Source organism: Rhipicephalus microplus, chromosome 9, assembly GCF_043290135.1.
Source record: "Rhipicephalus microplus isolate Deutch F79 chromosome 9, USDA_Rmic, whole genome shotgun sequence".
Lineage (NCBI taxonomy): Eukaryota > Metazoa > Arthropoda > Arachnida > Ixodida > Ixodidae > Rhipicephalus > Rhipicephalus microplus.
Genome location: NC_134708.1, coordinates 47,497,766 through 47,509,618, shown reverse-complemented (window position 1 = coordinate 47,509,618; position 11,853 = coordinate 47,497,766). Strand labels below are relative to the sequence as shown.

General features: G+C 43.2%; 1 protein-coding gene across 1 annotated transcript; it reads left to right on the top strand.

The window, feature by feature from the left end:
* Positions 1 to 1,882: 1,882 nt before the first annotated feature.
* Positions 1,883 to 8,586, top strand: LOC142771328 (uncharacterized). The gene is made up of 3 exons (XM_075872805.1): positions 1,883 to 2,040; positions 5,332 to 7,177; positions 8,186 to 8,586. The coding sequence occupies exons 2-3, from the start codon at positions 5,421 to 5,423 to the stop codon at positions 8,487 to 8,489; spliced, it is 2,061 nt and encodes a 686-aa protein (XP_075728920.1). The 5' UTR covers positions 1,883 to 2,040; positions 5,332 to 5,420; the 3' UTR covers positions 8,490 to 8,586.
* The last annotated feature ends 3,267 nt before the right edge of the window (positions 8,587 to 11,853 follow it).

Here is an 11,853-nt window from a genome sequence, read left to right as displayed (position 1 = left end):
ATATATATATATATATATATATATATATATACGTATTTCCTCTTGAGGGATGGTGGCAATCTACCACCTATGATTCGATCAATCCCCTGCATTGAGTATGAGCCAAGGGGTGAGGAGAAGAAGAGAAAACAGTATGAGCCTGGGTTGATGCATCATCATAATCATTACCAGGCTGCCGCTGTGCGATAAGTAGTTCCATTACAGTTGTAATTATTGCTCACTCATTATCTGTGTGCTCTTTTCGCATCTGGTGAAAGTAAACCCTGAACTAAAGCACTTTAATGTACTAGTTCCCGCTCGCCTTCACTGTAATAATTTAATTTCCGTACCAGGTGAGAAAGGTTCGTTGGTAAATAAAGCACTCGTTATTTAGCAAAGGCGGCGCTTTTGGCGGTGATTATTCCCGTTTTCCCTCTAACAACACACATCACCATTGGAAAAGTTCGCACACAAACATTCAGAAAAAGCCTATCTGACCCTGTATTGACAGCTCCTCCAGAATTTAAGCACCTCTCATTTGCCTGGCGAAGCGATTTTTCGAGGTCGAGAATAATGGAAGTGCCTATAATCGAATTTCGCTGCCGCGTAATCTCCCTCCGCGCATATTCTGTGATGAGGAGGAAACCATTGGTCATTACATTCTATCCTTTCACCGGGTCACGTCCTTGAGGAGAAGATTCATAGTACCACCTCTTCGAAATCTTGGTCTGTATTTATCAGAATCATCTATTCATTCTTTTGGTGCCTCTACTGTGGTTGGTTGGTTGGACCCGAGAGGAGTGGCAGGGATGTTTTGTTGGCCATCAAGGAATTCATCAGTCAGCCTGAATTCTTGCTTAATTCTCACTAAATTCTTCATCGTTTAAATAATTTGTTATATAATTTGCTCTTAAATTCGATATATTAGTCAATAGTAGTGATACCTTAAGCCAGTAATGCACTAAAGAAAATACAGAACAAATTCATCTACTACTGGGCCAATTCCCCGCATCGGGTGCGAGTCATGACAGGAGGAGGAGAAGAAGGATTTGCCGGCATCAGTAACATCATGCACTGAATTTAGACATTTGGAATATCGATGGAACTCCAACTGGTGCCATACTAGACAACTGGAAGTCGTGCTAACAAGATTGTGATGTCGTGTGCCCCCTTTGAATCTATATTCACCCGCAGAGCCGGTCTCGGAATATCTCTTCTATGCAGCTTTTGTACAGATCTGGAATCAATAGACCATTATTTTTTGTCATGCCGCCGTTACAGTCTATTAAGAACACGTCTCGTTGTCATCCCATTTGCTAATCGTGGGCTGCCCTTCACCATTGAGGATATACTCTTCTTTGGTGATTCGGTTCTGGGCTACAGCCACAGGAATGCCTTTGATGCCGTTTGCAGTTATCTTCGTGAAACAAAACGAATGCGCCTCTAGATTCCTATCTTTATATTTGTTATCATAATAATATTTGGCAAATTCCAAACATCAATTTTAAACGTGTTCGTAATTACTGCAATTTCAGTTCAAGATATATATTATTCTGTCCGTTCAAAATGGCAAAAAAAAATATTACACTCTTTCTGTATTTACGTGTGCTTTATCTTCCTTCAGCTAGGATTAAGTAGCATTTGAAAGGCCTTGAATTTCATGTTCTCAGTTCTTGGCTAATCCCCCTGAGTGGACGATAGCCATAGTGGAGGCATCATCATCATCATCATCGTCATCACCATCGTCATCATCACTGTTTTCGTTTTACGTACGTTATTTTTCTCATAAAAACGGGTCAAAACGGGATAGTTAACTCATGTAATGAATTTTTGGTTGATCCCCCTGAGTGGGTATGAGCCATATTTGAAGGCATCATCATCATAACCTCGGTGTTCTTCCACTTGCGCAGTTCAAGTCGTGGCTACAATGCCTGTGGTTGCTCGGCACTCATCTGCCTGAGTGCCTGGCCCAAGCTGCTGGCATCGTTGCGTCCGTTCGATGCCTTGGTCATGAGGCATCGTCTACCAGCTACCCTAGAGTCTACCATCGACGCCTTCATGGTGAGAACTTCCGTCAGCTCTTACGTGATCGCTTAAACTTACAGAGCTTTGATTGCTTAGACTGCACAAAATTGTGTAGAATGTACGGTTTATTGAATAGTTCGTTTTTTTTTTTAGTGTAAGCTACTTTTTTTGCTAAAAAAACTTAGGTTGAGCATAGCTGGTTCAGGGTTGGGCGAATATTTAAAAAATTCGGATATTTTAACAGAATTCCGTTCTAGTCGATTAGTTGCTCTAATCTAGTGATGCATATTCTAAGTGCCAAATATTTCAAGAATATTCAAGAATATTTTTTAATGATAAGTACCGATTGGAAATGGATGTGGCTTAGCTCGGTGAGGTCTGGTTATGCGATCGAACGCGTTAAAAGGAAACGCCAGGCCCCTAAACCACCAACACACGTCCACACACACATGTTTCTCTGCCAGCGGATGCGTGCGTTCCTTGCGTTGCCACTTCAGACGCTGGGGAACGACATTCGGAAAGGTATTCGGTCGATGTAGGCTATTGCGCAGCTGCAACGTCACAACTAAATTTTGCGTGGCCTGTCGCGGGGTGTTCGTTGCTCACTTCAAGGGCACGAACAGCTACACAGCTACGAACAGCTACTCTGTTGACGAGGCCATGAAAGCTCTCGCTTAACAAAAAGTCAAAAAACGAAAAGTTGGACTTGAGAGGTAATGTTCCTTGTTTTAACCAGCGAATGGCAAGCATGCAAGCAGCCCGACGCTTTACGGAAATATTGATAATATAAAGATAGGAGCGGTTTAAATACAAAGCAGCTCATGGCGAAGGTCAATCCGGTGTGCATGACCACTCTTACTGCGTTAAGACCCCCAGGCGATCAAAATTTTCGGAGCCCTCCACTATATGGCGTCTCTCATATTATTATGGTGGTTTTGGGACGTTAAGCCCCACATATCAATCAAATCAACCCTTACTGCGCGTTCGCAAAAGCTTGGTGTTAGCGCGTTCCGGCCTGTGAAAGGGACTTGGTAAGACGCTGTGCCCTCTCTTCCTTAAACCCTCTCAGCAGTTATATGATGGCGTCGGAGAACGATATTCTGCAGACGGGCGATAAACTAACGTATTTATTTATTTATTTATTTATTTATTTATTTAATAATTTATTTAACTAATTAAGGTGCTTTCAAGGTGAGAAGGCACTAAAGAAAGGAGTGGTGGGAACAATCATAAATATAGCTTAAAATAAACAAGAGAAACAGAAAAATCAAGAGAAAATTACTGGGCATCGTGACGGTGAGCGTGAAATCTTTTCGGCCCGTTGTACAGGCGATGGAGACAAAAAGGTCGTTCCAGGCGGCGCTTGTCCTCAAATGAATCACAAATGAATCATTGTGCAGTTTGGTGTGACATGAGGCTACGCTCACCTTAAAGCTATGATCGCTCCTTGGTAATATAAAGCGAGATAGATAAAAAAAGTGCGTCCTTCAAATTACTGTTGAAATGATAGATTTTATGAAAAAAGTTCATCATTATCATCATGAATCTGACTACGCCCACTGCAGGGCGAAGGCCTTTCCCATGGTCCGCCAATCAACCTGGTCTTGTGTTTTTTTTTTTTCTGCCACGTTATAAAAGATCAAGGTGGGACAATTTGCTGCGCAATGAAAGATCAGACAAGTTTGGGGTGCTCTTCATGAATCTGACACTGGAATGACATGAATGATTTGATAAGATGTAACGTGCTGGGCGATTCTGAGTGACTTCGAGAGATCGAATGAGAATGGCACGAGTTGGGTCCCATATAGCGCATATGCGTGCTCTAAATTTTTTATACAGTGTTAACTTGGAGTGCTGATGGAGCAGAGGAAAAGTTACGGTGCAGATAGCCAAGCATGCGGCCAGCGTTGTTAATTGCATGTTCTACGTGTTTCCTAGTTATATCCTAGCCAGAGCACACTGGCACGCTCGGCCTGCCTAAGCTGCAGGGTAAAACGTGGTTGGTGGCTTCTCCCCCTGACACTCTCTCAGCGGTAACATGGTGGCATCGGGGAACGAAATTCGGCAGACGCGCGATGAACCAGCGTGCTCCCGCGTGGGATGCTCCAAGTGTTCGGGACGAGTAACAGCAACAGAAACTATACGGTGAATTCATGGTGTGCTCCACTTTCAAAGACGCGTTAACGTTGGGAAAGGCGCCCGTGATGAAAGGAACTTTAAGTCGACCCATTCGGTGCTTCGCATGCTGGTTCCTTTTCGTGGGAGATGGTGTAATTTTTTTCTCCTCTTATTTCTTTCCTTGCCATCTGCTAGTGTACATTTTACAACGTCATATTCGTGACACTGATACGTCAGTGGAGCTGTGTTGTACCCCGAAGTAAAACACTTTTGTGGTAACAGTCTGTGGCCAGTCAACGGCAGCTGTATAGTTTCGCGGCAGGTGTTGTTACCATGCCCCTTTGCTGGTAGAGTATTGTCCCATTTGTTGATATTACATCTTGGATGCATCCATCTGTTGCCTACCCCGTGAATTACTGTGAATGAATGTGAAAGAGGGCCAAACGTAATACTCAAATCAATGCTTGTGAACGTAGTAACAGTTTACAGAGATTTATATTCATATTAGACATTTAATGTATACCCGGCTTAGCGGGATAGCTGGCTTACCGTGATAGTGGGATCGAAGTCTGCATGCAGGAATACGTACGTTACCCGCACCGCTTGCCATACGCACGCTATTTTTCAGATTGAACGTTAGCGTGTTAGCGTGGTCTGTACATAGTGTGCGTAAAAATGGCAGCGCTTTGCGACCCCCGCTTCGAAGTGATTTTGGCGTAGTTGTTGAAAGATTGACTTCGTTCACAGCAAACGACTATTTAAAATGGCTTAGCTTGCCTTCAGTTAGCTTCAATGACCGAGTATTACGGATAAGCTAGCGTAAATTTTGAGATAGCTTACCATGTCGAACGTCTTTAGGCCTGCCTAAAAGATCGATATATACAAATTGGCAACATAAATATTTTCGCGCTTGGTGCGTGGTTCATATTAAATTATTTTTATTATTACTAATATCAACTTGTAACAATGCTTCGCGCAGGGACACAAGCAAACAATCTCGTTTTCTTTTCCTTTTCACTGTTTTTTTTTTAACTTATCAACCCTGTGACAAGTGGCGCAATCATCCCAGCTGGGGCACGTAAACCACGTAAACGCTATCCCGCTAAACCATAACAGGCTGTCCGCAGCCAACCTTTGCTGCACGCTGACACCATTCCCTTAACCCGCACTATCACGCTAACGGTAAACTATAACTGTATCTTTATGCAGGTGGACTGCAAATCACTTGAAGAAGCATGACCAATTCTGACCGACGGTGGGCTGAGATTTAATGCTTTCACCAGCCATTCGAGTACAGCATGGAATTTATGAACGAAAAGATCACAGATCACCTTGTTCCCTGTACGGCGTCAGAGAACGAAACGTGTCAAATTGTTACAAAGCTAGTGACGTGGAAAAAACTGCTACTTGGGTCCACATTTGAAATTGAAGAGGAAGCCGATACGTCTAACCAACACTCCCTAACGAATTTCATCTCCGAACCACAACCCGCGCATAACAACGATCCGCAGCAACTTCAACAATACTCGGAACTCCTTGAATGGTTGCTGACAACACATCGGTGCATCGGTAGCGTCAGCATCAAGCTTTCCATCGATCAGAATACAAGCTTGAGTCTCCTTCGCTCAGTCTGTAAAAACAGAGGCGTCAAAACTTTGAGGATAGGGGACATCAACGCGTCTGCAATGAACTCTCTCGCTTCTATTCTGCCTTCCTTGACAAATATAGAACACCTACATCTAAAGACCTGGTGGCTCGACCCGGACGCCTATTTACCATCTCTGTGCGCACTTCTGCGGACGTCGTCGTCTTTGAGAGGCTTGCACCTGCGGGGCAAAATCACCAACGAGCAGACGGTCGGCATGCTCTTAAGCACGTTCCAAATAAATCCCGCTCTTGAAGAACTGAGTTTCGAAAACTTAACGCTAGATTGGGACCCGTATCGTCAAGCTCTGAAGGAGTATCTCGGCTCGACCACTGGGCTGAAGGTCCTCACTATGTCCATGAGTAACTTGTCACTGCAGATGGCCGTGCTCGAAGGCGTTTTAGAGAACTGGAGCATCGAGAAGCTCTCACTGCGCATGTTCAAAGCAACAGCAGGCAGCACGGCCCTCGTATCACGAATAATAAAGGAGAAGCGTGCAATGCGCTCACTCTCAATTTTGACGTCACACGACCAACCTCTTGAACTGCCCTCGGTCTACGACTGCTGGGTCACGCCCCTTATCGATAACGACGTATTGGAAGAAGTGACGCTTCCTTCGTCTGTGCTCAGTACGACGAGGTGGTCAGATTTCTTCTGGGCCCTGCCAACGAAACGAAATCTGCAGATGGTGCACATTTTTTCAAGATCGAGCTATTCTCACATCCAGTGGCTCTGCGCCGAGCTCAAAGATAGTGGTGCGGAAGAAAAAGTTTACCTAAGATACGATTCCGAGTTCAGAGAAAACACCGAACTGCTGCACTGCAAGGCTATTTGGGAAGCAAACTTGTGGTCAGTAACCTCCAGCGATCGATTGTTAGGTGCTCTACGCCAACTACTAAACTGCCAGCACCTGAAAACCTTGGGAATCCGCATCCAGAGTGACCACATGAGGCTGTCATCAGCACTGGCCGAATTTCTGAGGTCGGCTAAGGCGTTACATACACTAGATCTTCACATCAGAGGCGGTGGTCCCCAACAGGCACAAGGTCAAAATCAATGGTGGCATATCATCCTTGAGTCTATATGTCAAGGAAAGAGCGTGAAGAATCTGTTTGTCAAAATGTCTAGCATGACCATCCAGGACAGCGAGGACTTGGCCGACTCAATCAAGCACAACACGCGTATGCGGGAGGTGTCCTTTGACAGCACACCCAGGGTGAACAACACCGCTTTCTTTCGCCGCCTTTCGGAGCGCATTGAAGAGAACTACACATTAGCGTCGGTGGCATTCTCGCGTGGCCTAGACACGGATGGCATTAGTCACTGGCTCGCCGTGAAGGAGACAACATGGAGGAACTCGGGTCTCGTACCACGGGCGGCGCGTATAAAACGAGCTTCGCAATCAGACAGGTACGTGCATAGAAATCGTGCTGTCGTCTTCTTATTCCGGTAAGCGCATTCGGTCGCTCTTCTAACGCAAATCGTATTTCGTTCTATTGTTAATGGGAATTAATTCGACTACTCCGCGTATGTAGGGCAATTCGTGGATGTCTGGTTAAGAACATTTAAATGGCGTGCATAACCAGGTGCGTTTATTTCCATCAAGATTAGGGGCCAGCCATTGACCAACATTGAAATCACCAAACATTATTTCGTAGCAAAGAAAGAAAAGAACTTGCTCAAGGCCACGACTGACGTGCGCTGATGAACGAACGCATCTGCTTAGCGTGCGGATGAAGGCGCTACAGTCATATGAAGGCAAAACTTGTGTAGCTGACTCAAACTCACTCATAATTCATATCTTGCGCTTTGGACTCACTCGGTCTCGCAAAAGTTTTCTTCAACTGGGCTCACTCACTAAAACATTACTCACGCGGAATCACTCAGACTCGTAGCTCATTTAGTGTTATCGATGACATGTCGGGAACATTCTTTATTTCATCTGGATAAATAATTCTCTCTTACATTTGACCAAGTTCTACTGCAATTGATACGCATACCGTCACAATAAATGTTATCCATACCACATGACTAGCACGAAATTAATTTAACTACTCGTTCCAACGCCCACCTAGCTGAACTACAGTAAGATTTCCGCTCTGAAGCGATACTGTCACATTTCAGTTTTCACTCAATCATTATACTTGTAAGCGGATATGAACATTTGTTCAAGTGCATAACATAACACTTTGCGTTACTAAAACCTTTTGGACTAGTTCATACATGTTTCAAGAAAATTAGAGCTAACCACGGGAAGAATAGGCAAAGGAGCGTGACATTCTTTACTTTTGTTTTATCTTCTCTTGGAGGTATGCGCCATTTAGATTTCTTATAAGTATTACGCTTTCCTTCCCGCTTACACTGCAATGCCACTTGCAAGAGTAAGACTTTCTCAAGCCAGCGTTACATACCGTGCAGGTACGTCACCAGTGCCGTGGACCGCGTCGCACGATACCCTGCCCTCTTGGACGAAGTTGCTAGACGCGCTAAACTCGACCAGGCAGAGTTGGAGGTTTTGGTACGAGACCGCCTGGCGGCAATACAATCCTTGGACGGTTTCATGCGTTTCGTCGGCGTCGTGAAGGAGCGAGTGGTCTGCCATCCTGCCGATGATGGCTGCATGCAACTGAACGAACTTAGCGAGGACTGCTGGAGACACGTCCGACGGTATCTCGTGACCGATGACATCAAGATCGGTGCAGTACAAGTTGACCGTGTGTGATCACGGAAGAAGGTTCGCTTATGTAGGTGCACGTGGGACCGTGTGCAGGGTGCAGGGCCATGTGAGCAATAATATGCTGTTCTCGCAATTTCTCGTATACTGGTCTTTTGCGACTTTTGTTTGCTTGAAATCTTGCGTCTCGACTTTCAGCTGAAACAAAATCATCCGCCCTTGTACACTGCGAAGACGGTCCATTCGCTAAGCGGTGTAAACTCACATATAATATCAACATTTACTCATGTGTCCCATTCCACGCCCATATTATACCGAGCGTCAGGCATATTACATTTGCGATCTTCACTAGGTAACCCTTAAGGAGGATGGCACTGGTGTCGATATATTACCGGGAAACTTCGGCAGATACCGCGTACCTTCTGAATCGATGTTCTGCAAAGCATGCGGATGGAAGGTGACTATGTTGTAATTTTTATTGAGTGAAATGTTAAGGATTAGCGCTAAAGATATGTACAAATGCACGTAAAGACATATGTTAAACAGCCACATATGATTTTTCTAACCAATAGTTTACAGTTGTGTAACCATATACCAACAGCAACATGGACATTACCAACAACAGAAGAGGTAAGCTGATATGAAGCGCTGGAGCTCACGAGAATGGTAGCCTTGGAGAAAGCTACATAAATCAATTTCAGTGGACTGTATCTAACTACTGTAGACATTAAACTGACGCGACGGCTGTGTCATACGAGTACACATGTAATGTTTATAAATTGGATAGCCAGCCCTGCCACCACGATTGACGTTTCACGAACAATAGGTTCTATATAGAAAGTAGTTGAGAAGCCTGGCGTAGTTCCGTGGTTAAATCCTTCATGGCCAAGCAGGGTGCTGAGGTTCGATTCCTGTTGGAACCCTGACATTCATTGTTTAAATTCGTCGTTTCAACGGTGGTGATGTCAGCTTTTTCTTAACGCTTACGCGTTAATATTTTCTCTACTTCTTCTCGCCATTCTTAGATATAAGCTCTCAGTCACATGTGGCACATACGCGTATACCTGTGGCACATATCCGCATGCAGGTATGTGCCACACGTCTGGTAGAAAGGGCTTGATGACGTCACATTTGATGACGTCACTTGATTGTAACATTATTCATGTCATGACCAGCCAGTGATATTCATCAAGCCATGCTGCAAAATAATGTTTTATTTGATATACCCCCAAGTTAAAGGAAGGAAGGAAAGAAGGAAGGAAGGGAGGGAGACAGGCAGGCAAACACACACACACACATTTATTTATATATATATATATAGACAGGCAGGCAAACACAGACACACACATTTATATATATATATATATATATATATATATATATATATATATATATATATATATATATATATATATATATATATATATATATATATATATATATATATATATATATATATATATATATATATATATATATATATATATAAAAGGGAAATAAGTGTATACCTAAGGGCTCGTTTTTCCGTGTTTTAACACAATATTAATGAGATATAACAGACAGTAATGCCAAGGAATGTCGAACGCGTTATTCGAAGGTCGTAGGTTCGATTCCTGCCCACGGCTGGTTATTTTTTCATCCACTTTTCTTTCTTCTTATTTACATTCCATTGGTTCTAATAACTTCCCCTGTACATTCCTTGGCATTACCGTCTGTTATATCTCATATATATATATATATATATATATATATATATATATATATATATATATATATATATATATATATATATATATATATATATATATATATATATATATATATATATATACGTGACGCCAAACAGGCTCATAAAGAGTGTAACACACTCGCCGCCATGGCTACTAGTGGCGCTGACTGACACTCCCACGTTTAAAGTGACATAGATACCCAATAAAGTGGCTGGGGGGATGGCTGTCGTGGTAGCTCAGTGGTAGAGCATCGAGCGCGTTATTCGAAGGTCGCAGGTTTGGGTCCTGCCCACGGCAAGTTATCTTTTCACCCACTTTTCTTCTCATTTACATTACAATTGGCCTAATAACTTCCCCTATACCTTCCTTGGCATTATTGTCTGTTAGATCTCATTAATATTGTGTAAAACACGAAAAACGATCCCTTAAGTATACACTTGCTTCCCATATATATATATATATATATATATATATATATATAGATAGATAGATAGATAGATAGATAGATAGATAGATAGATAGATAGATAGATAGATAGATAGATAGATAGATAGATAGATAGATAGATAGATAGATAGATAGATAGATAGATAGATAGATACTCAGTGTCTTCTGTAGGCAAAAAAAATGCTTCGCAATTAAAAGCAATTTCGCCGCAAATATCACAACGGCTGGTTATGTCCTTTCCAAATGAATGGACCAGCTGTGGAGCATGCGTGTTTGCCCGTGAACAATGTTCCATTTTTAGTGGTTAAATGGTGAGTAGTGAGTCTTACCCAGTACCTCTTGAGAGAAACAAGGCTAGGGAGCTCGCATGCAGTGGATGTTCAAGCTAGCTGAAAAGAGCGTCCTCATATTCAGTGCACTATTAATGAGAGAGTGGGACGTGTCTATAATTGGCGACAGATTACCGTGAAAAGCTTTTCCCAAACGCAACGAACATTCGAGATAATTACAAGCAGCCTAACTGTTGGTGGAGCAGTTGTAAGATAGCGGCACTTTTTCCACCTCCGTAGCAGACACTGGCGAGCAGTTTTAAGAGTGAAGCTGTTTATCAAATCGTTATTCAAGAGTCTATCACAGAAAGCTATCACCACTTTAACGTATATATGTGCCCCTGCGTCCTACAAGAAAACTATTACCATCATAAATGGAGATTTGTCACAGAAATTCGGGTAATTCTAAAACTCGCCACTGGTCCGATTAACAGAAATGAAGAAGGCAGCAGTTAGCCGAACAAATGGCTGCCTTAACGAAGTGTAAAGGGACGCCACGTTTAAGCATAAGACGACATAACATGACGCATAGCAAGGAGTCACGTGACATTTTTCGTACAAGAAATGACGTGATGATCCTCACCAAGTGGTGGTGCCAATGGCCAAGTGACACATTTCCACCAAAGGTGGAGTTACGGGTCATGTGGGCCGTTCCTGCTGGAATAATCATGTGGGCTACCATACCACCTACTTGTACGCTGCTTACAATTCCACCACCTCCAGTGGTAGTCGATCCGCGAACTTCTTTTCTCCTGCTCGGCAGCACACACCACCGACCATCATACACGCCATTGTCCTGCGATACTTCGTGTTTATAAAAACTAGTGTACAATCCAGAACCAACGTAGAACCTGCTTCATCTGGGCAAGACCTGTAAACAGCCTACAAGCAATCAGATTAGTCTTC

Excerpts from the sequence above, each read along its gene's own strand:
- LOC142771328 (XM_075872805.1), top strand. The coding sequence starts at position 5,421 with ATGGAATTTATGAACGAAAAGATCACAGATCACCTTGTTCCCTGTACG. Across the intron at positions 7,178-8,185 it reads CGAGCTTCGCAATCAGACAG|GTACGTCACCAGTGCCGTGG; the intron begins GTACGTGCATAG and ends CATACCGTGCAG.